At 48.7% G+C, this 22,872-nt stretch overlaps 1 protein-coding gene across 2 annotated transcripts in view; it reads right to left on the reverse strand.

Annotated features, from left to right (window-relative positions):
• Rasgef1a (RasGEF domain family member 1A) overlaps positions 1–22,872 on the reverse strand; it is an 80,729-nt gene that overhangs the window by 27,902 nt on the left and 29,955 nt on the right. Inside the window, exon 1 of one of the 2 annotated variants that reach the window (XM_008832687.3) lies at positions 7,447–7,627. The exons of the other annotated variant lie outside the window; for it this stretch is intronic. Coding sequence (XP_008830909.1) covers positions 7,447–7,464 — 18 coding nt within the window. The 5' untranslated portion in view covers positions 7,465–7,627. Of the gene's footprint in view, positions 1–7,446; positions 7,628–22,872 lie in introns of those variants that run through there. 2 annotated transcript variants of the gene reach the window in all.

Below are 22,872 nucleotides of genomic sequence, written 5' to 3' on the forward strand. Positions count from 1 at the left end.
ACAGGGAAATGCTTCCATTCACAAATGCTGCAAAAAAAAATATCTTGGAATAAATCTGGCCAAAGACACCAAAGATCTCTACAATGAAAATTTGAAATCGTTAAAGAGACTGAGGAAGACACCAGGAGACGGAAGGACCACCCATGTTGATGGATTAGAAGAATTAATATTGTTAAAATGACCATCCTACCAAAAGCAATATATAGAGTCAATGCAATCCCAATCAAAATCCCTGTGACATAATTCACAGAATTATAAAAAATACATCTTTAAATTCATTTGGAGGTACAAAAGACCTCAGATAGCCACAGCAACCCTGAGCACAAAGAGAAACACTGGGAGGATTCCAGATCTCAAAGTATATTACAGAGCCATAGTCATAAAAACAGCATGGGCACTGGCACAAAATAGACCCATAGATCAATGGAACATCACTGAAGACCCAAACCCGAGTACACGCAATTTCAGCCACCTGATATTTGACAAAGGTGCCAAGAACACACAATGTAGGAAAGACAGTATCTTCAACACAACAAGTGGTGCTGGCAAAACTGGATCTCCAGCTGCAGAATGAAACTGGATCCTTATTTTTCACCTTGCACACAAGTCAACTCCAAATGGATCAAAGACCTCAATGTGAAACTGGAAACCCTGAAACTTTTGGAAGAAAATATTGGCAGTAACTTACAGGATATAGGTGTAGGAAAGGATTTCCTAAATCAGACAGAAGTTGCTCAGGAATTAAGTTCAGCAATCAACAAGTGGAACCTCATTAAACTAAAAAGCTTCTCTACAGCAAAAGAAATGGTCAAAAAAGTAAAGAGAGAATCCACAGAATGGGAAAAAAAATCTTCACCAGTGACACATCTGACAGAGGTTTAACATCCAGGATATATAAAGAACTCAAAAAACAAAGACTCGAGAAACCAAATGACCCAATTAAAAGATGGGCTAAGGATCTAAACAGAATTCTCAAAGGAAGAAATAAAGATGGCTAAGAAACATCTCAAAAAGTGTTCAACATCGTAATTAGGGAAATGTAAATTAAAACCACCCTAAGGTGTCACCTTACCCCAATCAGACTGACTAGGATCAAGAGAACAAATGATACCAAATGCTGGCGAGGATGTGGAGAGAGGGGAACGCTCATTCACTGCTGGTGGGATTGCAAACTCGTGCAACCTCTATGGAAAACAGTGTGGAGAACTCTTATAACTAAAAATGAACCTATCATATGACCCGGTTTACCACTCCTTGACATATAGCCAAAGGACTCATCCTATTGCAGAGACACTTGCACATCCTTGTTTGTTGCTGCTCTTTTCACAATAGCTAAGAAATGGAAGCAACCTAAGTGCCCCTCAGCTGACGAGTGGCTAACAAAAATGTGGTATATTTACACAATGGAGTATCTGCGTGTCTGCGCATACTTTGTGTCTGAGTTGGTATATCTCTACATGTTTGTGTATGCATCTGTGTGTTCGCCTCTTTGTGAGTTTCAATGTGTCCATGTGTCTTTGTCTGCGTCTGTTTGTGTGTGTGCATCTGTGTGTGTCTGTGTTGCTGTGACTGTGGTGTGTGTATCTCTGTGTCTGTGTGTTTCTGTGTATCTGTGTTCATTTCTGTGTGTCTGTGTGCAGCGCTCTGTTTATCTGTGTCTGAGCATCACTGTGTTGGTGCGTCTCTTTCTGTGTATCTGAGTGTGTGCACATCACTGTGTTTCTGTGTCTGTGTACTTACGTCTGTGTCTCTCTGTGTATCTGTGTGTATATGTGTGTGTATCTCTGTGTGTGCATTACTGTGACTGTGTGTGTCTCTGTGTTATCTGTGTTTGTACATCACTGTGTCTATGTCTCTATGTGTGTATTTGTTTTACTGTGACTGTGTGTGTGTCTCTTTGTGTATCTGTGCACATCCACTGTATGTGTCTCTGTGTCACTCTCTATGTGCGTCTGTGTGTGCGCATCACTGTGTCTGTGTGTCTCTGTGTTATCTGTGTTTGTACATCACTGTGTCTATGTCTCTATGTGTGTATTTGTTTTACTGTGACTGTGTGTGTGTCTCTTTGTGTATCTGTGCACATCCACTGTATGTGTCTCTGTGTCAGTCTCTTTGTGTGTCTGTGTGTGCGCATCACTGTGTCTGTGTGTCTCTGTGTCAGTCTATGTGCGTCTGTGTGTGTATATCACTGTGTCTGTGTGTCTCTGTGTCACTCTCTATGTGCGTCTGTGTGTGCGCATCACTGTGTCTGTGTGTCTCTGTGTCAGTCTATGTGCGCCTGTGTGTGTATATCACTGTGTCTGTGTGTCTCTGTGTCACTCTCTATGTGCGTCTGTGTGTGCGCATCACTGTGTCTGTGTGTCTCTGTGTCAGTCTATGTGCGCCTGTGTGTGTATATCACTGTGTCTGTGTGTCTCTGTGTCACTCTCTATGTGCGTCTGTGTGTGCGCATCACTGTGTCTGTGTGTCTCTGTGTCAGTCTATGTGCGCCTGTGTGTGTATATCACTGTGTCTGTGTGTCTCTGTGTCACTCTCTATGTGCGTCTGTGTGTGCGCATCACTGTGTCTGTGTGTCTCTGTGTCAGTCTATGTGCGCCTGTGTGTGTATATCACTGTGTCTGTGTGTCTCTGTGTCACTCTCTATGTGCGTCTGTGTGTGCGCATCACTGTGTCTGTGTGTCTCTGTGTCAGTCTATGTGCGCCTGTGTGTGTATATCACTGTGTCTGTGTGTCTCTGTGTCACTCTCTATGTGCGTCTGTGTGTGCGCATCACTGTGTCTGTGTGTCTCTGTGTCAGTCTATGTGCGCCTGTGTGTGTATATCACTGTGTCTGTGTGTCTCTGTGTCACTCTCTATGTGCGTCTGTGTGTGCGCATCACTGTGTCTGTGTGTCTCTGTGTCAGTCTATGTGCGCCTGTGTGTGTATATCACTGTGTCTGTGTGTCTCTGTGTCACTCTCTATGTGCGTCTGTGTGTGCGCATCACTGTGTCTGTGTGTCTCTGTGTCAGTCTATGTGCGCCTGTGTGTGTATATCACTGTGTCTGTGTGTCTCTGTGTCACTCTCTATGTGCGTCTGTGTGTGCGCATCACTGTGTCTGTGTGTCTCTGTGTCAGTCTATGTGCGCCTGTGTGTGTATATCACTGTGTCTGTGTGTCTCTGTGTCACTCTCTATGTGCGTCTGTGTGTGCGCATCACTGTGTCTGTGTGTCTCTGTGTCAGTCTATGTGCGCCTGTGTGTGTATATCACTGTGTCTGTGTGTCTCTGTGTCACTCTCTATGTGCGTCTGTGTGTGCGCATCACTGTGTCTGTGTGTCTCTGTGTCAGTCTATGTGCGCCTGTGTGTGTATATCACTGTGTCTGTGTGTCTCTGTGTCACTCTCTATGTGCGTCTGTGTGTGCGCATCACTGTGTCTGTGTGTCTCTGTGTCAGTCTATGTGCGCCTGTGTGTGTATATCACTGTGTCTGTGTGTCTCTGTGTCACTCTCTATGTGCGTCTGTGTGTGCGCATCACTGTGTCTGTGTGTCTCTGTGTCAGTCTATGTGCGCCTGTGTGTGTATATCACTGTGTCTGTGTGTCTCTGTGTCACTCTCTATGTGCGTCTGTGTGTGCGCATCACTGTGTCTGTGTGTCTCTGTGTCAGTCTATGTGCGCCTGTGTGTGTATATCACTGTGTCTGTGTGTCTCTGTGTCACTCTCTATGTGCGTCTGTGTGTGCGCATCACTGTGTCTGTGTGTCTCTGTGTCAGTCTATGTGCGCCTGTGTGTGTATATCACTGTGTCTGTGTGTCTCTGTGTCACTCTCTATGTGCGTCTGTGTGTGCGCATCACTGTGTCTGTGTGTCTCTGTGTCACTATGTGCGCCTGTGTGTGTATATCACTGTGTCTGTGTGTCTCTGTGTCACTCTCTATGTGCGTCTGTGTGTGCGCATCACTGTGTCTGTGTGTCTTTCGGTGTGCACTGCATGGTTCCCCTCATCTCCCAGCTCTGCAGGCCCCAATGCCATGGCTCAGAGACCTACTGTTTCCAGTGGGCCTGAACTGCCAGCCATCTCAGCTACCCTGAAACCCTGCTCCTGACCCCACACAGATTACCCCACACCACCTACCCTACCTGGTTGGATTCTGGCCTCCTCTGAATGAGGCTGGCCCCTCTTTTCTGGAGATCTGTAGCATATAACAGGGGAGCCAGGGAGGACACTTGGTTCCTCTCCCAGGGCTGCTGCTGTGGTTTGTGTCTCAGTAGCCCTGGTTTCATCAGTCAATATCTGTCTTGGAAGAGTGAAGCTGAGAGAGTTCCGTGAGACCCTCTCTGGCGACCCTACCCGAGGCTGTTCTACCACAACTCCTCTGACTTACTGTTGCAGGCCCAGGAGAGACGGGGTGGTGTGCCAGGCAGCCACACTGATGTTTGGGAAATGCCAAGGATAGAGCCCAGCATGAAGGCATGCCAGGCAGGGACAGGGCTGTGGTGCTGGAGCCTCGGGCAGCAGGTGTACCCAAAGAAGCCCACTGACCAGCAGCATGAGAGGTCACAGGACCAGCGGCCTGCTGAAGTCCCAGCTCTATGTCAGCGCCATGCTCTGCCCCCATTGCTCGCTCCGGGGTAACCTGGGGGTCTCCTAGGATCCTAAAACATGTCTCCTTCTGAGTTGCCCCTGGTCCTGGAACTCGCAAAGATGCAGCCAGTCTAGAACCCAGCAGAGTAGAGAAACTCTAGAATGAGAACCAAGTCTGACTCTTAACCTCCTGCTTGACTTTAGGTAAGCCATGAGCTCTCTAGGCCTCAGTTTCCCCATATGTAAAACTAGGTGGTCTGCATAGGTCATTTCTAGTCCTTCTGTTTGTTTTTTCCTTCCCTCACTCAGTCAACAAACATCCACCAAGGCCTCCCAGTCTATGTTGCATGCAACTGAACGACAGGGACCTCAGTGCCTGCCCAGGAGGCAGACTTCATACCACAGTGGCAGAACTTCCTCAGAATTAGGGGGTCAGTGCTGGGTGCCAGGAATGCACATGGGTCAGAAACATACCTCACAAGGAGAAATCAAGGTTTCCTGGAAGATGGGGTTTTGAGATGAGCCTCCAAGGTAAGAGGAGGTTTCCTAGCAGGTTGAGGGTAGGAAGGGTAAGGAGACGTAACAGTTAGGTCTCCTGGCCAACCCTGCAGTCCAGACAGACCCAGACCACCCTGGACAAGAGTGTTGCCTAGGGTGTGGGCAGCTTTCAAAGGCAGGCCAGTGCCCCTTTACCTGAGGCCATGACTGCCCCTCCCTGGCCAACCAGGCCCATTGTCCTTATGTGTTCTGGGCTTGTGACCTCCTGGAGGTGCTGTCTCAGTACCCCTGCACCCACCAATCCTGGACCCCAGCACACACAGGGCAGCTGGCGGGAGCGTTTTCTCTCAGCCATCACTCTCAGTGGCTCTGCTAGGAAGCTCACATGAAAAATGAAGAGGTCTGAGCAGCAGAATAGGGGTAAGCAGCACAGCCAGCGGGCATGAGGAGCCCATAGCACAGAGCGAGCCCACGCCAGACTGCCCTGAACTCTAGACAGCACACCCCTCTGGCCATGCTTCCTGTTACACAGTTCTTGAGGCACTGGGTTTTTCTAGTCTCTGCTGGGGTCTGCCCCCCACCACCACACCCACACACACATACCTCAGCCCAGTCTCTCTCAGCCTCAAGGTTTCTTGGCTGTACCATCAAAATGCAGTGAATCACTCTTCTTGTCTCCTCTGCTATCTCTGCTACCAGAGTCAGAGCTCCCTGGTCTGTTCCCTGGTTGGTCCCCTATGATGGCCTGTGCTGTCCTTGGTCCCCCATGAAGCAGCCAACAATGGCCTCACAACCCCAGGAATAGGTAGCTCCTCCCAGACCTGTGGGCCTCATCCTATCACACTGGCTTGTGGGTATTCTCAACAGCCCAACCTCCAGTCTGATCCCTCCCTCCCTCCCTCCCTCCCTCCTCCCTCCTCCCTCCTTCCTTCCCTGTCCCTGTCCCTGTCCCTGTCCTTCTCTCCCCTTCCACTATCTCTACAACCTCCCTGGCCACCCTCCCAAAGGCACAAACACCATTCCAAACTGGTAGTCAGTTCTCTGGGCACAAGTGTGCCACACATTCTCTTTGCTGGGTAAGCAGGCTGTCATGACTCGTCCTGGTGAGACTGTGTGGGGCCATATGAGTCTCTAACAGTGAGTGGAGCGATGTGTATCACTGAACTAGAGCATTTGGATACCAGTGCTGGGCCTTCTCTGCTCCCTGTCATATAATCCTGTCAACCTGGTCCCTTAGCAAGGACTGTAGGGCAGGGCAGAAGCAACCCAGGATGGACATGTGCTATCAGTGAAAACAGTAGGCAGCACCCGTGTCATAGCCCACTGGAGTGGGGCCTCAGTTTGCCACTGCAGAACAGCCAGGCCCATCCCTACTGGTGCACTCTTGGTGTCTCCTGTTTTCTACTGGGTTCTCCTCTTTATGTCCACATTCCTTGCCCTGTGTCTGTCTTACTGATTGTACTCTTTATTTCCCGGGTGAGCCCCACGCTCTGTGCTCCCTGCAATCTACAGCACACAGCAGGTGCTTAATAAATGCACATTGGGTAAGTGAAAGGAAGACAGACTATACTTCCTGCATTTTCAGCCCACTGGGGCCGGCTTCCCAGAGGACTCCTTCTACAAGCCCTGGTCTGCACTGGACCTGGGCTCCTGGGTCTGGGCAGATCTGCTCCAGACTAAGGGGGTTAGGGACACCAGAACACACGGCACACTGCACCTGAATCCCATTGCCCAGCATGGCTCAAAAGAGTCTTTTATTAAACATCTGGGGAGATGCAGCAGCAGCCCAGGCACAAGTAACCTAGGAAAATCCTCAGCCTCCCCTAAATAGGCGCCCCTTAAACACACAGCATTTGAGAAGATACAAGCACAGCCTTGCCCCCACTACTGCCTCTTTGCGCTCTCACTTATACATCCCACGTATAAACATGCCCTCTGTCGCGCCCACACATCGCACACTAGCACACACCTCCCACATGACCAACCACTCCATCATAGACCGCCCCCTCTCATGGAGTAAACAGTGGTTCTGCGCCCAAGGCTAGGGAAGGATCCACGGTCGCCACACCTGTCTGGTCCTGGGCAGGCCCTGCTTTCTCCCCCATTCCCTGGTTTGTAAGTGCTGCCAAGGAGGGTCACCGGCATCAGCAAAGGCTAAGAGGGCAGCCGCAGCCTGGGTGCGGCCCACATGGCGGCAGGTGCCCCAGTAGAGACCCGATGAGGGACTTGCAGTGCCTCCGCAGGGCGGGTGCCCTCCGGCCCTGGCCAGAGACGTCCTGGACCTTTGCGAGGCTTCGCAAGCTCAGGGGCGCCCCGCGGTCCTGCAGGTCCAGACACTGATCCCGTGGTCGCCTCCCAGACCCGGTCCCGCCCTGCCGCAGCCCTACCTGGGGCTCCAGAAACATCCTGGCTGCCTGCTTCGGTTATCCCGGATCCGCCCCGGGAGCCGCGACTCCTCTCTGTGCGTGGGGCCAGCGCCGCCCCAGCCCGGGACTTCCCGCCCGCGGGTCCCGCCACCTCCGGGCCCCAAGGGCGGGGAGCCGGCAAGGAGCAGGGCGGGGCAAGACCCGGTGAGCCGCGGCTAGCCAGGGACCCGGCTGTACGCGTGGGCAGGGCGCACGGTCCTGGCGCACCGTCCTGCCGCTGGGTTTGGGGATGGCGCAAGGCTCGCGGTTCCGCACAGGGTTGGGTGGTGCTGGCGATGCCGGGCGATGGTCCCAGGCTCCTCCTGCTGGTCTCACCCAACGACACCTTATCCTAGAGATACACCGGGAAGCTACAGCAGGTGCCCCGGCAGCGCTAAGTTGAAATGCCTCCCCTGTCGGGCACTCGCTCTACACAGCTCTGGTCTGAAGTGCCTTAAAGAACTCTGTCCTTCCATCTCCCCCGGTGAACACCAGGGACACAGCTAGCAGCTACTGCTGTGGGATGGCTAATCTGACAGGCGGTGGGGACACGCGGGGCACGTGGCACACCGTGCGATCTCACTCTGCTCAGGAACCCCAGCACTAGGAAAGCATCCTGCCCCCTGCCGAGTCGCTGTCCCTTACACCGCGTCCCTGCGATGGCCTCCCACCCCCACCCCAGTCCCCAGTGTTTAGATGGCAGAGATGGACTGGACCCAAGAGAGCCCTCTCTCAGGGATCTGGGATGGGGGAGACAGAGGCTGAAGGCAGGGAGAGCTGGGGCTGGTTCTGGGAGTCAGGACTAGTGGCCTCTGCCACCACGGGGGGCGCTGAGGGAAAACTCTTAGCTAGAACTTACAGGCAGGGGCAGATGATGTTCAGAGGGGCTGAGACAATCCTGTAAGAGAACTCGAGCAAGTCGCTGTGCCCAATGGACAGTGAGGACCCGACTGTATCCAGCCAGGTCAAGATGCCCATTCCCCATCCCACCCTGCCTGTGCTCTCCTGCCGTCTCTCTTTTCTTCCCCTCCTCCTTCATCCACTATTTCACCAGCAGCAAGAGCAGCCACCAAGCTGTCTCCTGGATAGTGATTTGTCTTGAGGAATTCTCACTATGCTGGGCCATTCGTTGGCCTCCCCTAAGAGGACAGGAGGGCTTAGAGACACAGAAGTTCTCATGAGCTGTGCCCATCCCTACTTCTCTGCCAGTCTGTGCTAGACCCTGGGGCTAGACCTCACTTTTCAGGGGCTCCAGAGGCTGTACCGTTCATAACCTCCTGGAACAGTTCCACAGATGGGCAGTGAGGGGAGGCTCCAGCTTTCACACTGTCCTCCTTCCATTTCTGTGTCTTAGTGGAGCTTTTCATCCGGAGGATGCAAAGCTCACAGTGGCCTCTGCTGGTGAGTTCTGGAGATCCATCCGGGCTCTCAGCTGCTGGCCTCCACAGCCATTCCCTCCCTTCATATTGCTCTAGTATCATGGAGTCCTACCTCTAGGTGGGCACCTGCCTTCCTTAGCCCTGTCCCTTGACCCTATAGGATATCTGGCACTAAGATGGCCATGGCATTTCTCAAGACGTCCATGTGGACAGTTAACAGACCTACTGCCACTTGCTCCAAAGTCAGCTTTCTCCACTGCCCCTTTGGACACGACAGTCCTCAGGCTACAGGAAGGACCTGGTTGGGGATGTCTTCCAGTATGGTCTCAGACTCACTTCCCGTAGTGCTCATCCACAAATGTCATCAGCATTACCCAAGATTATCAGTGAGGTAGATGCTTCCCCGAGCATCTGTCTGCCCCCATCTCCAGCAGACAGATGAAGCTGTCTCCTTGGTCACGGGTGTGACCTCAGTATCTGTATATATATATCGATCCACATCCTTCCTAGTGCCCAAGGAGCTGGGAAAGCTGACAGGCCAAGGGCCGACCCCTGTCCAATGTCCTGCTTAAAGCTGTGGGTGAAGTAGTTTTCCAGGTAGGCTTGTGGGGTCTGACAAAGAGCCCATTTCCCTTATTAGACTGAGCTCTGGAAAGTGGAAAAATCAGGTGTGATGTGGTCAGTACACATCGGCTGGGGCTACTGAAAGGCAAGGCACATAGGAGAGGTGCCTTCCTTGCTCAGACAATGAGTGCTGTTCATGAGGGCTGGAACAGTCTTTGACCATTACAGGCTACTGTGAGGATGGCAGACCAAAGAGCAAGGAAGCCTGGTTCTGGGATGACAGTGACCTGGGCCATCCTTCTAAGCACAGGACAGAATGCTGGGCCACAGCAACAAGGTTCTTAATGACTGTCTGCCCTTGTAGGTAAAGGAATCCCATTAGAACATGAGTCAGGTCCAAGCCCTCTGCTTATAATCTACAATATCTCAGTCCTACACAATGAGAACTAGAGTCCTGGGGCTGCAGGGCTCTGACGCTAGCTCCCTGACCTGGAACTCAACTTCCCAGGTGTGGGGGCTCCCCCTTAGGACTCTGCCGACGTATCACTTTCTCAGTGACGTATCTACAAGGTTGCCTTCCATCCCAGCACTTCTTCCTCACCTTCAACTTTCTCCTCCTCAATGTGACATCATCTTTCCACTTTTTTATTAGTCTGGTCTAAAAGAACATGGGTACCATAGAGTGAGTGAGGCCTTTATCTGCTCATTGCTCAACTCAGTAACTATAACATGTTTGCCTAGAGGACACACAGGACCTAGCTGCAGAACATCCATGTGTAAACATTTCTGTGTGTATACAGAAACAGGTGTGGGTTTGGAGTTGGGACAGGGACGGGGATGAAGTTGTAGACAGTGGTCCTGATGCATATGGACACAAACATAGAAATGGATTTAAACACAGATATGGATAGAGATTTAGACTGCAATATGCACGAGGATATAGACTGAGATATATATGTGGATACGAAAAAGGAATACAGATATGGTTAGAGATATAAATATATATGGGTTACAGATGTGGATACAGGTATATATATTCAATATAGGACTCATATTTATAATATATAAAGTACTCAGCGAGTCAAAAAAGGCAAACCTGGTTTGTGTAAACGAACAAAAGACATGGAGAAATACTTCACAACAGGGTGGTAAGCCGAAATCATTTGACTTTATTAGCCATCAGCCAGACAAAAACTAAAACCACACTGTGAGAACCCTATGCACCCACCAGACTGGTAAAAATGAAAGGGCAGGTGCCAAGTGTTGGAAAGGAGGTGGTAAAAGCACAGCTTGCAGGCTGCTGCTGGTGGCAGATTCACTAGGCAGCCATGAGGATGAGCTCCAACTGCGCTACGGGAGCTGAGCCTCTGCGGGTGTGGAAGTTCTACCTGTATGCAGAGACTCACCTAGACACATCAGCACTATTCACAATGGCTCCCAGCTAAAATCAACTCAGGCATCCTCGAAAGAGGGCTGGATTTCCACCTGCTTAGCTGGGGTATGTCCAGCCAACAAAACTCTGCATGCCACTGAGAATACACGAAGTCTACCACACTTGGGTGGGTCTCAGCACTATGGTATGGAGCAAGAAAACCATGCGAGTCCAGCTCAGACCTGGCAAAGGCCTCTGGAGGGGCAGAACTGGGAGGGAAGGGGAGCTGCTAGAGTTGGGGGCCCATCACCCGTGCTCACTCACCAAGAAATCAACAAGCTGTGTCCTCTAATTCATGCACTGCTCTGTATGCGCCACCTGATCACGTGTGCTGCATTAAGAAGTCTGAAGGGAAAATGGGAAACGACACACACAGTGCAGTGGGGAGGCAGAACTTCCTGAGCCCCAGCACCTTCCCAGGTCTACTGCTGGCCACTTCTCCACCAAGAAGGCGGCTGGGAGGCAGGATCATGTTGGGGCACCGGAGCCCCGGCCACCCTCTCTTTGCCCCTGTACAAGCAAAGGCATTCTGGATGAAGACACAGGCTCACTTTTTAAGACGGGCAGCCTGCCAGATCAGGTAGCAGCAGAGGACACTCACTGGATTTTGGAGAACAAAAGGTGGCCTGAGGACGGCAGCAAACCTTGCAGAGCAGAGGAAGTGGGAAGCTGAATGCCCACAGCAAGGGCTGACAAGGATCTCATACACTCTCCACAACCTACGAAGTTCTCAAGGAGGCTAAGCCCAAGAAGCTTGGATTTCAGGGTAGGATGCCAGGTAGCAGTGGGGCTCTGCTCCCTGCACCCCACACACTGCCTTGCTGGTGATGCTCCCTCACCACAGGTGCCCTGTCCACCAAAGCTTTGGGTTCAAACCCCATGACAGTCTGGAATAAGCTGACACCTTTGCATTATTACTAGCCAGGCCTAAAGCCCATGGATTCTAACTCACGGGGGCCTTATAAAACTGAAAGCAATATGAACCAAACACAAGAGGCGCTCTAGAGGTGTCTCAGTCCCTTGCACCACTTGGGCAACTTCTATGGGTCCAGAGTCTCGTGCACATATCTACCAGTCTGCAGAGAGCCCCCTCCTTCTTGCTAAATGCCTCAACACTGCAGCCTATGTGTGGGCACACACATGCAAGCTCTCCTGGAGGCCGGGGTAGATGTATCCCCCTGCTGACTGTCCCTTGTGTGGGATTTGACAACTGGGACCCATAAGGCTGTGACATTTCGCCAATGCTGTGCATGGCTAATCCCTTTAGAAAACAATGTTATTTTCTTTTCTTTTTGGCAGTGCTGGGGGCCAAACAGGAGATCATGTACCTGCTAAGCTCTACCACTGAACTACATCCCAGTCTAAGAAAATACTCTATGCAAACAAATCATTAATGGTTTTAGGCACCACTGCAGCCAAAGATGCATATGGGTGGGGATAGGTGTTACAGCTAGCCTGGGGACCTCTCTCCATGGCCTTAGCTTGAACTCAAATGTTACCCCATGTAATGATAAATTAGAGACAAGATGTGATACTGCTCTAGGTGTACAAGTGTGCGTACGTGTGTGTGTGTGTATGTGTGTAACTAACCATAATTAATATGCTGACTGCTCACTGAACCCAGGGCTGTCACTAGTCCCTGGCCAAGAAGCTGGAAACTGAGCTCATGAAGATGGACTCAGCTGTCTTCATACTTTGCCCTATAGTCATACGGCCATTTTCCAGGTCCAGCCCTGGAAAATGTTCACTGCCCCACGGGCCATACTTGTGCAGGAGCCAGTGGGCGGCAGGAGATGGAGGGCCAGGTGGGACCTTGACAAATGTTGGTAAGGCCAACAGAGAATGGGAGAGAACATCTGTATCTTGCCAGTTGCTGGAAGCCCACGGCTGAGGGCCATGTCCCACAGAGCTCACGGTGCTCCTCAGCTGTGGAGCAGTTTGAACAGGAATGCAGCATTTCCCAAAGGCATGTGCCTATACCTATGGTAGAAGCTTCTGGGCATAACCCTCCCTCTAGGCCCAGTGCAGCCACAACCAGCCTGACCTTTACCTCTGTTCCTCACTCCACCTTGGTAGGTTCCTGGGTCTGGGGACAGAAGGGACCAAGATGAGAGCCTCGGGCTAGACCTTCAGAAGGCTGGGCAAGCCTCAGGCCTAGGGAGAAACTGCCAGGTGGTATAGACAATACTGTCCCTCTGTGTCCTTAGTTTCCCTGTCTGGGGCAGGGGCTGGGCCAGGTAGAGGCTGGGTCACCTGCCCTTTGAGCACCTGCAGGTCACCAGACATCTGTTTAAGTGATGACCCAGAGGACCCTGAGGTGTATAAGGCTGGAAGCCATGAGCAATACTGGCCTCTGGGAGTTCTGCCCCCAGACAGAAACAGGCCATGACTCCTGGAGAAGGCATAGTTGCTGTAACACTCTGGACCACACCCACCATGGGTTTTTGCCCTATCAGGAGGCCCAAAGAAACCCCGGGAACCTGCAAGCAACTGGACCCTTGTAAAGGGTCTTACATACATGGAGGCAATACACTCACGCATTGTGCCTATCATAAGCACAGCTCAGCCCTCCTCCCATCAGGTTGTTGTGGGAACTAGGAAGACTCTGGGGTTCTGCAAGTGCTAGAGCTGCCTTTAGTAAATGATGCTGAGGTGTTTCTCAAGTTTAAGGTGACTTAAAACAGTCTGACAGTGAACATCCTTGATCCAAAGTGAACTCGTAACATGGATGGCTGGGTTATGGTTATGTGCACTGTACATTTAAGAAGACATCACAGATGTGCTTCAAAAGATGATGGCTGCCTAGAGAGTGAACATGTTGGTTGGCCAGAATCCTTCCTTCCATAAGAACACAAGAAGAGCCTGGCATGGGGCGCACGCCTTTAATCCCAGCACTCAGGAGGCAGAGGCAGGCGGAGCTCTGTGAGTTCAAGGCCAGCCTGGGCTACCTAGGGAGTTCCAGGACAGCTGGGGCTACAGGGAGACTCTGTCTCAAAAAAAAAAAAAAAAGAAAAAAAAAAAAAAGAAAAGAAAAGAAAAGAAAAGAAAAGAAAAGAAAAGAATAAAAGCAATTGTAAATGTTGACGAGGGCAAGAATCTAACAATTTTTACTTAAGGAGGAAACAATGTCTACAACACTGAAGGAATGTCTATACACAAAACTTCACTAGACAAAATATTTTTAAAGGAATACAAGTTGCAGGGGAGGGAAAAAAAAAGCAACAAATAAGAACCAGGCATGGTAAGTCCCAGCACTCTGGAGGCAGAGGCAGGTGAATCTCTGTGAGATACAGGCCAGCCTGTTCTGCACAGGGAGTTCCCGTCCAGCTGGGGCTACAGCTGAGACCCTGTCTCAAAAAGACAAAAAACAACAAACAGAACAAAACAAAACAAAAAACATCAAATAGCAATTGTGGGGTGGAAAGATAAGTAACCAAAATCAAACATTAACTAGAGAAAGCCAACAACAGATTTGAGCCGACCGAAGAACATGTGACCTTAAAAAGACATCAGTGGAGAATGCCTGGTACGAAACAGAAAAAATAAAGAATAAAGTCATAGTGCTTCAGACACCATAATAGATAGCAGAAAAAGGGGAGAAAGTTGGAATGTTTGAAGAAACACCACCTAGTCCCAAGGATGTCATCGTGGTAAGACAAGCAGGATGTGCAGTGCAGGTAGGGAGGGACATAAGGGAAGCTAGCTGCACCTTTGGTGTCTGGTAACATCTCATCAACTAAGAATAACCCTGGAATTTGATAGTGCTGAGCCCGGAGCCAGCCAGCATCAGCCTCTGGGGCTACCCATCTGCCTTTCATACCTGAGAGCTCTGAAGTTCTAGGGGCAGACATGATACCCACAGCTTCATCTCTCCAAGTACTAGCTAAACAGTCACCACAGGAGGTAGGACCTGGGGAGTCTGAAGGAGTGAGAGACCTAAGACCTGTCTGTCCTACAGACTGCAAAGCTAAGCGTGGCCAGCAGAGGCCTCTGGTAGGCAAAGAATGGACACCACTAAGATGAAGCCATTTGTTGGGTAAACCTGAGCCATTTGTCCAGTATAGGCTTAGCAATAGCATAAATTCAGGAAGGAAAAACAGTAGTTCACAAGTTCCACAGACCTTCCTTGTACACATAACGGGAAGTCTAAAATTAAATTTCAAAGACCCAGGAAGAGGCTGTTCTAATACCTCAGCCACCCCCTTTTTAAACCTCTGTGATTTCCCCTTCTCTCTCTTTTTAAAAAGTATTATTTTTTATTTTATGTGTATGAATGTATTGCCTACAAGAGTGTAAGTGCATCTGAGTTATGCAATGCCCTTGGAGGTCAGAAGAGTATTGGATCCCCTGGAACTGGAGTTATGGACTGTTGTTAGCCCCCATGTAACATGTGTTGGGAATCAAACCAGGATCCTCTGCAAGAGCAATCAGTGCTCTTAACTGCTGAGCCACCTCTGTAGCACCCCCTTATCTCTTTTTATTGCTATATAGCTGTTTCCTCTGACCTGACACACCCTCCTGGTAGGAGGGAGGCTCATTAAGACTGGGAAGTAAATGCGACTTCAAAGCTCAGGAAATAAAACTCAGTCTTAAGAAGCTCCTGAAAATTAGCTGGGTGTGGTGGTGTGGTGGCACATACCTTTAGTCCCAGCACTTGGGAGGCAGAGGCAGGCAGCTCTCTGTGAATTCAAGGCCAGCCTGGTATACATAGTGGGTTCCAGGCCAGTTGAGGCTACAGGGAGACCATGTCTCAAAAAGACAAAAACAAACAAACAAACAAACAAACACTCCTGAAACTTACAAAATTCACAAGGCCTCCCCAAAGTTATATAAATAGTAGCAATTGCTGGGGAGAGGAGACCTGATCTGCTCAGGTACCTGCAAGTTGTGCAGAAAGCCCAAAGGATGCAGCTTTTGTGAGTCGGTACCCACACTGGGGGGCTTTTGCTGATGCAACTGCCCAGTTCCTGTGAGTAACCCCTCACCCACACCCCTGTAGGTAGCCCCAATACACTCACTGGTTCACTAAGCTGGACTTGAATGGAATAATCTTTCTTTGTTTCACAGATGGAAATCCATTCGGACTGTGTGTTTTCTCTCTCTCTAACCTCCCAAGGAAGAGAAGATCTTCAGTGGCAAAAGGCAGTGGAGGAGGGCGGAACACTGTGTCCCCACATGGTTTCCAGTACGCTATAGTCCAGAAAAACTTCCTTCATAACAGACTACAGAAGGGACCCTGGCAGGAACATCTGTAGAATCATTTCTTTATTCTGTCTTTGGTATTCCAAATGGTACTCCAAATTCAGATCCATGATGGTCAAAGACATTTATTTCAGTCCACTTCCTGATCATGTGGAGTTCACATCACATGCCTCATCAGCTGGCCAGGATGGAGAAGACTCCAAAGCTTGGTTTGGGGTACTGTCTCCTTAATTTCAGGGCGGGTCACTACTTTAGGATCAGGTGTGGAAAGAGGAAGTCCTATACACACACTCCTATAATCACTATGTGGAAGATTTACCTGACAGTACCATCCATTTTTTCTTCTTTTTATTGAATTTTTGCAATTTACATACAGTATAATTTGATAGTATTTAGATCCCCTCCCCTATTCCCACCTCCCTTTATTGCCCCTTATCCAATTTAATGTACTCATGTATATGTATATATGTGTGTGTGTGTATATAAATATATATATATATATATATATATATATATGTAAAGGCCTATAGAATCCAATTTGTGTCCCCAAATGTCCTTCAGTGTCGATCCATCCATTGGAACCTGGTTAACCTACCAAGAGTACCATACTTGAAAGAGACTATCCCTGCCCCTCCCCCTCCCAGCAGCCATCTGTTGACATAATTTTAATTTCTTATTTTTATTTTATGTGTATTTGTGTATCGCCTGCATGTAGGTAAGTGCACCCGTGTCATGCAATGCCTGCGGAGGTCAGAAGAGGCTGTTGGATCCCCTGGAACTGGACTTACAGACAGCTGCCATGTGGGTGCTGGGATTCGAACCTGGGTCTTCTGTAAGAACAACCAGTGTTCTTAACCACTGATCCATTTCTCCAGCCCCAATACGATTGTTTTTCAATCCCCCTTTTATATGCATTGAATTTTGTGAACTTTTTTGTTCGGGGAAATCTTGTTCCGTTTTTTCTTTTTTCTTTATTTTTTTAATCTCGCCCTTCTCTCTAACCCTCCACGAAGTTCTTCCCTTTCTCATCTTCCTTTTCCTTTGGTTTCACCTGACTTCCTCCATTTCTCCTCTTGCTGCTCTTGCAGAGGACCCGTCCAATTCCCAGCACCCGCATGGCAGCTAACAACCACCCATAACTCCAGATCCAGGGGAATCCAATGCCCTCTTCTGATCTCCACAGGCATTGTGTGACACGGGTGGGTGCACTTACACGCAGGCAAGTCTGCAAAAAATGGATTGAACTGGAAATCATTATGCTAAGTGAAATTAGATTCAGAAAGACAAATACTTCATGTTTCCTTTCATATGTGGAGACTAGATTTAAAAGTGTGTCTATCAGTCTGTCTGTGTGTCTATGTTTGTGATGAAAAAGAATGAGGATCATGAAATGGGAGAAAGAGGGAGAGGGGGAAAGAGGAGGGAAAGGGATCAGAAGTGGGGAGGGCCTAGCAAAAGGAAGCAGCCGAGTGCTCCAGGAACAGCCCCATCCATGCTCAAGCAACCCTCACTAAACTCAGTGGGCAGCAAAACGGAGACATAAAAATAGGAGGAAACTTGTTAGGAAGAAGATGGGGTTCAGCAAGAGTGAGGGACAATAAAGACCAGAATGAGAGGGGAAGGTACTCCAAGTGCATTATGTTTGCAAGGAATGTCAAAGAATAAAAAAATATTTTTTAGAAAAAGAAGAGAATCAGCCACAGGAGAGCAGGGCCACAGGAACGGGCAGCCACGGGGGGGGGGGGGGGGATGGGGCCAGAGGTCAGAGCCAGATATAATGGTATATATGACAGTACAGTAATGCAACCCGCTATGCCCAGATTTTTGCATGAGCTTTGGGACTCAAACTCAGGTGTGCAAGCATTTACCAAGTGAGCTATCACCCAAGCTCCTCCTCCTTTTTTGAGATACGGACTCACTATGTAGCCGAAGCTAAAGATTTACGTATTTTTACTTCATATATATGAATGTTTGCCTGCTTGTAGTTTATGTGTACCACATGAATGCAGTGCCTGCAGAGGTCAAAAGAGGGTATTAGATCCCCTGGAGCTGGAGTTAAAGGCAGTTATGAGCTGCCATGTGGGTGCTGGAAACCGAACTCAGGTCCTCTGCAAGAGCAACTGGTACTCTTTAACTGCTGAACCGTCTCTCCAGTCACTCAACAATTCTTTTAATGGCCAAACTATCCAAAGATTAAGGCTAGAGCTGGGCATGGCTGTACATCCCAGGTGTAAATCTTTATGACCTTAGTTTAGGCAGTAGTTTCTTAGATATGACACGCAAACCACAAGCAAATAAAAAAATAGGTAAATTGAACCTTCTCTCAAAGGACATCATTTAGAAATTGATTCTGGTGTGGTGAGAAAGGTCTATAATTTCTACACTCAGGTAGCTAAGACAAGAGGTTTAAGGCCAGCCTGGGATACACAGTGACAACCTGTCTCTGAAAGAAAAAAAAGGGGGGGGGGGAGGAAGGAATAACCTCAGCACGGCAGGAAATATTTGCATACCACATATGCCATAATGCCTTAGCGCATAGAACATAAAAAGAACTCTTAGAATTCAATGTTAGAACCTAGGCATTCAACAACAGAGGAATAATTTTAAGTGTCTTTAAATTTCTTTTTATTTTATGTGTATGAGTGTTTTGCCTGATGCAAGTGCACCTGGAGTTGCAGACAGGTGTTAGACACCATGTGGGTGCTGGGAATTGAACCAGGATCCTCTGCAAGAGCAGCCAATACTCTTAACCACTGAACCACCTCTCCAGCCCCCAGAGAAATAATTGTAAAACACTGTACATACACAGTGGATTGTTCATCAGCCATAAAGAACAATGAAGTCAGGTCGTTTGTGGGGAGGTGGGTGCAGCGGGAGGTAATCATATTAAGTTAATTAAGCCAATCTCAGAAAGACAAACATTATGTTTCTTCTTATTTGTATTTCCTAGATTTAAATAGATACATAGAATCATGTATGAACATATGGCATGAAAGTAGAAACAAAACTGTCTAGGGGGACAATGGAGACCAGGAGGGAGGCAGGGATGTGGGGGAGAACACACTCAAGGTACAATAGATACCTGCATGAGATGTCCTTATGCCACACAGTACCATGTGCAGTGAAAATACAAAACAAAAAAATTCAGTTATATTAAAAAATGCTTAAATGATAGATCACAACTGGAAATGTGAGGAGGATCTGAATATTTCTTTCTCTAAAGATGGTATATAGATGCCAAATAAAATCATGATAATTGTGTAGTAGCATTATTAGGAAGACAAACCCACACTACAGTGAGCCACTATCTCACAACCACCGAGCTAGATGACCTGGCAACTCCATTTCTACATCTGTATCCAACACATTTGAAGACAGGTCCTCATAAAAACTTCTCTACAAATGTTCATAGCAGTAGTGCTTGTATTAACCACAAAGTAGAGACATGAATGACCATCAATGAGAGAAATTGTGACTCATGCAGGGTAGTTCATACAACGGAATATTGCAAGGCATTAAGTGATTTTTTTTAAAATAGTGAGACACTGTGGATGAACTCAAGAACATTATGCTCAGAAGGAGATAGGTACAAAAAACCATAAATCCAAAATAGGCAAATCCACAGTCATAAAAAGAGATTAGCGCTCATTGAGGGCTGGTGGGTGAGAAGGCACAGTGGGTGCTAATGGATATGGAAGTTCTTGTTAACTGTAATTCACCAAGTACTGTCTTTTTAAGATTTTTTAAAATTATGTGTCTGTATGTGTTTCTGTGTGTGGATTTGTACCTGTGAGTGCAGTGCCCTCAGACGCCAGAAGAGGGCATTAGATCTCCTGGGACTAGAGTTACAGGTGGTTGTGAGCCTCCAGCCGTGAGTGCTGGGAACCAAACTCAGGTCCTCTGCAAGAGCAGTATGTGCTCTAACTGCTGAGCCATCTCTACAGCGCTGAGGGTTGTTTTTTGATAATGAAAATGTTCTGGAATGTGGTGATGGTTCCACAACTTGTAAATATACTAAAAACCACTGAACTACTCATTTAAAATGTTGAACTTTATGTTATGCAAATCAGTATCTGTTTCAGTTGTTTAAAACAAGAAGATGATGGCCAACAGGATACTCCCAGGACAGCACCCCAGTTCCCTCCCCTTAACCATAATCTAATAGTAGACCAGGAACTGCTGCAGACCTAATTTACATTTCTTTAACAATGAGTGAGAGTGAATAAGCCTTTCTTTTTCTTGAACTGCCGCCTTAGGGATTTCCCCTTTATTCAACTAGCTCCTGGGTTGTTTTGTTTTTCGTTTTTTTGTTTTTGTTTCCTTATTCATGGGTCTTGCATTGTTTTAGGCAGTGGTGATCAGTTATAAACATAATCAACCAAGTCCTGGTCATGAGGCTTACCCAGTCAGAGGAAGGAACAAATACAAAGTCTGCAAAGATTCAGTAGTGGGCCGCAAGAGCTGTGGAAAAAATAAGCGCAGGCAGGGGAGATCAGGACTGTGGACAGAGCTCCGCTTATCCCAGTGGCTTCAGAAGGCACACCCTCATGAAGCAACCCACGTGGGGCACCAGTGCAAACAAAGGCCCTGGGTCAGGAGCATAAGTGACCCGTGAAGGATCAGCGAAGAGAGGCAAGAGGCTAATATTGCTGGAGTGGGGCAAGGAAGCTGAGGTGAAGAAAGTTCCTGCTGAGACTTAAGGGCTAGAATACAGGCTCTTATCAGCACCCTAAATGACAGTGGTCCCCTCTTATCTATCATTCCAAACCTCACAATGGATGCGTGAAACCACAATGCCAAATTCTATGTGCATCGCATTCTTTCATATGACTGCAGGCCTCTCTTGACATATCTGAATTGCTTGGCCCACACTCGTGCAGTTTAGGGCCATCAAGGAAAATAAAGGTGATTTAACCACAAACACTATGATACTCCACAGTCTGATGACTGGGATGGCTACTAACAGGCAGGTAATGTATACAACCAGCAGGCAGGTAATGTATACAGTATAGACCCACAAGGAGACAGTCTACGTCCTTGGAGAAGAGGGGTGATGCCAAATTCTGTTACACTTGTCTGGGTGGCAGGTAACTTAAAACACATGAATTGTATATTTAGGGAATTTTCACTCAATGCTCTTAGACCACAGGTGACTGTGAGTGAGTGAAACCAATGAAAGAAAATACGAATAAAAGAGCTCTACTGGGCCACAGTCTGGTGGCTTACAGCCACGTGGTCTTTCCTGGTTTGGGAAATTGGAAGTCCGAAGCTAAGGTGTGGGTAAGGAAAGGCTCCCTCTGGGGAGCCTCCGTTTCTCTTCCTCGTGTCTCACATGAAACTCTTGCCTTCAGCCGCCTGTCTTCAATCTCTGCCTCCAGCTTGCCACACAGCCTTCTCCCATCTCTCCCTCTCTCTCCCTCTTCTCTTTAGGACATTGCCATTGTAGTTAGGACCCTCCTCAACCCAGTGTCATTTCATCACAACCTGATCACGTCTGTCAAAACAAGACAGTATTTCCAAATAAGATCCCATCCACGGTGGAAGCAGATTTGGACTGCCACTTTTTTTTTGTTTTTAACCTGTCCTAAGAGAATTTGTTTGTTTTTTCTGTGCTAGGTCTGGACCCCAGGACCTAGCATACACTAGGCAAGTGCTGTACCACTAAGCTGCATCCCCAGTCTGTGCCTCGGCTTCTTAAAACACCAGTGACTTCCCACTGCCCAAGAAACAAGACAAAGCTGCTGGCACGGAGGGCAAGTTCTCCCCACTGCTGCTGGGTGGCTCTGCTCCTTCCAGAGACAGTTGCTCCGAGGGGCCTTCACTCCTAGGAGCTCCAGGGTGGAGGCCTTTCTTTGTTGATTTTGGAGTCAGGACTGTGTGCCTCTGCTAGGCAGTGGCCGCCTTACCCTCCCTTATCACGCCACACTTTGCTCTTTTGCATCATCTTGCATTTCTTTCACATGAAGGGCCTTCGTTGATAAAGTTTAGAGATACCTGCTGCACACTTGATTGCTCAGTGGGAGGCACTAGGACAGGGGCCATGCCCACTGGCCTCCATGTGCATCCATCCCCCTTTGCATTCTGGTCCAAATCACTTGATGATTATAGGTGGGGAGGAAGCCAAGACTGTCTTTTTCCTAGCGGGAAGGGCACAGACCTATGCGACAGATCACAGTGTGGAACAGGATTCCCCATCAGACTTCCCCCAATGGATCGGCCCCTCAGATTGCTACAGACTTCTGCTCTGAAATACCCTTCATCCCCATGTCTACTCCATCTCAGTTAAGGGCTAACAACTGGTGAGCCCCAGAGGAGATGAGGTCTGAGATGCTAGAGAGGTCCTGAGAGGAAGAGGCCCCAGGTATGGCCTTGCCAGGGTCAGGCAGCGCTCACAATCAGGCCTGGAATTGGGGCAGTCCTGTTGAGAAGATACTCTCTCTCTCTCTCTCAGGTTGCTGGCAGCTTCCTGTGCAGTGACTGAGAGAATCCATGCCTAGGACCAAGGTCTTCCCCACCTCTCCTAGGGAAAACTCAGCATGTGTGTCCAGGTGTAGATGGTACCTGGAAGGCCTAGGCTGCCCCTCATCACAGCTGAAAATGCCCAAAGTAGCACTAGGCTCTGCACTAGGTTTCTGAGGCCTGCACCATCTGGTCCCAGGGACTGGCTTGGCCCTCAGGCACACAGCCTTCCAACAGTACAGCCAATATAGTATGGCAATGTAAATGTGTGCATACAACAAGGCTGGTAGAGATACCTAGTCCTGATCCTAGGATTGCCACCTGGACAGCTTTACATCCCTCAGAAGGAGCTCACTAGGTGAGGGGGGGGGG

This window comes from Nannospalax galili, unplaced genomic scaffold (genome assembly GCF_000622305.1).
Source record: "Nannospalax galili isolate Female #2095 unplaced genomic scaffold, S.galili_v1.0 scaffold1036, whole genome shotgun sequence".
Lineage (NCBI taxonomy): Eukaryota > Metazoa > Chordata > Mammalia > Rodentia > Spalacidae > Nannospalax > Nannospalax galili.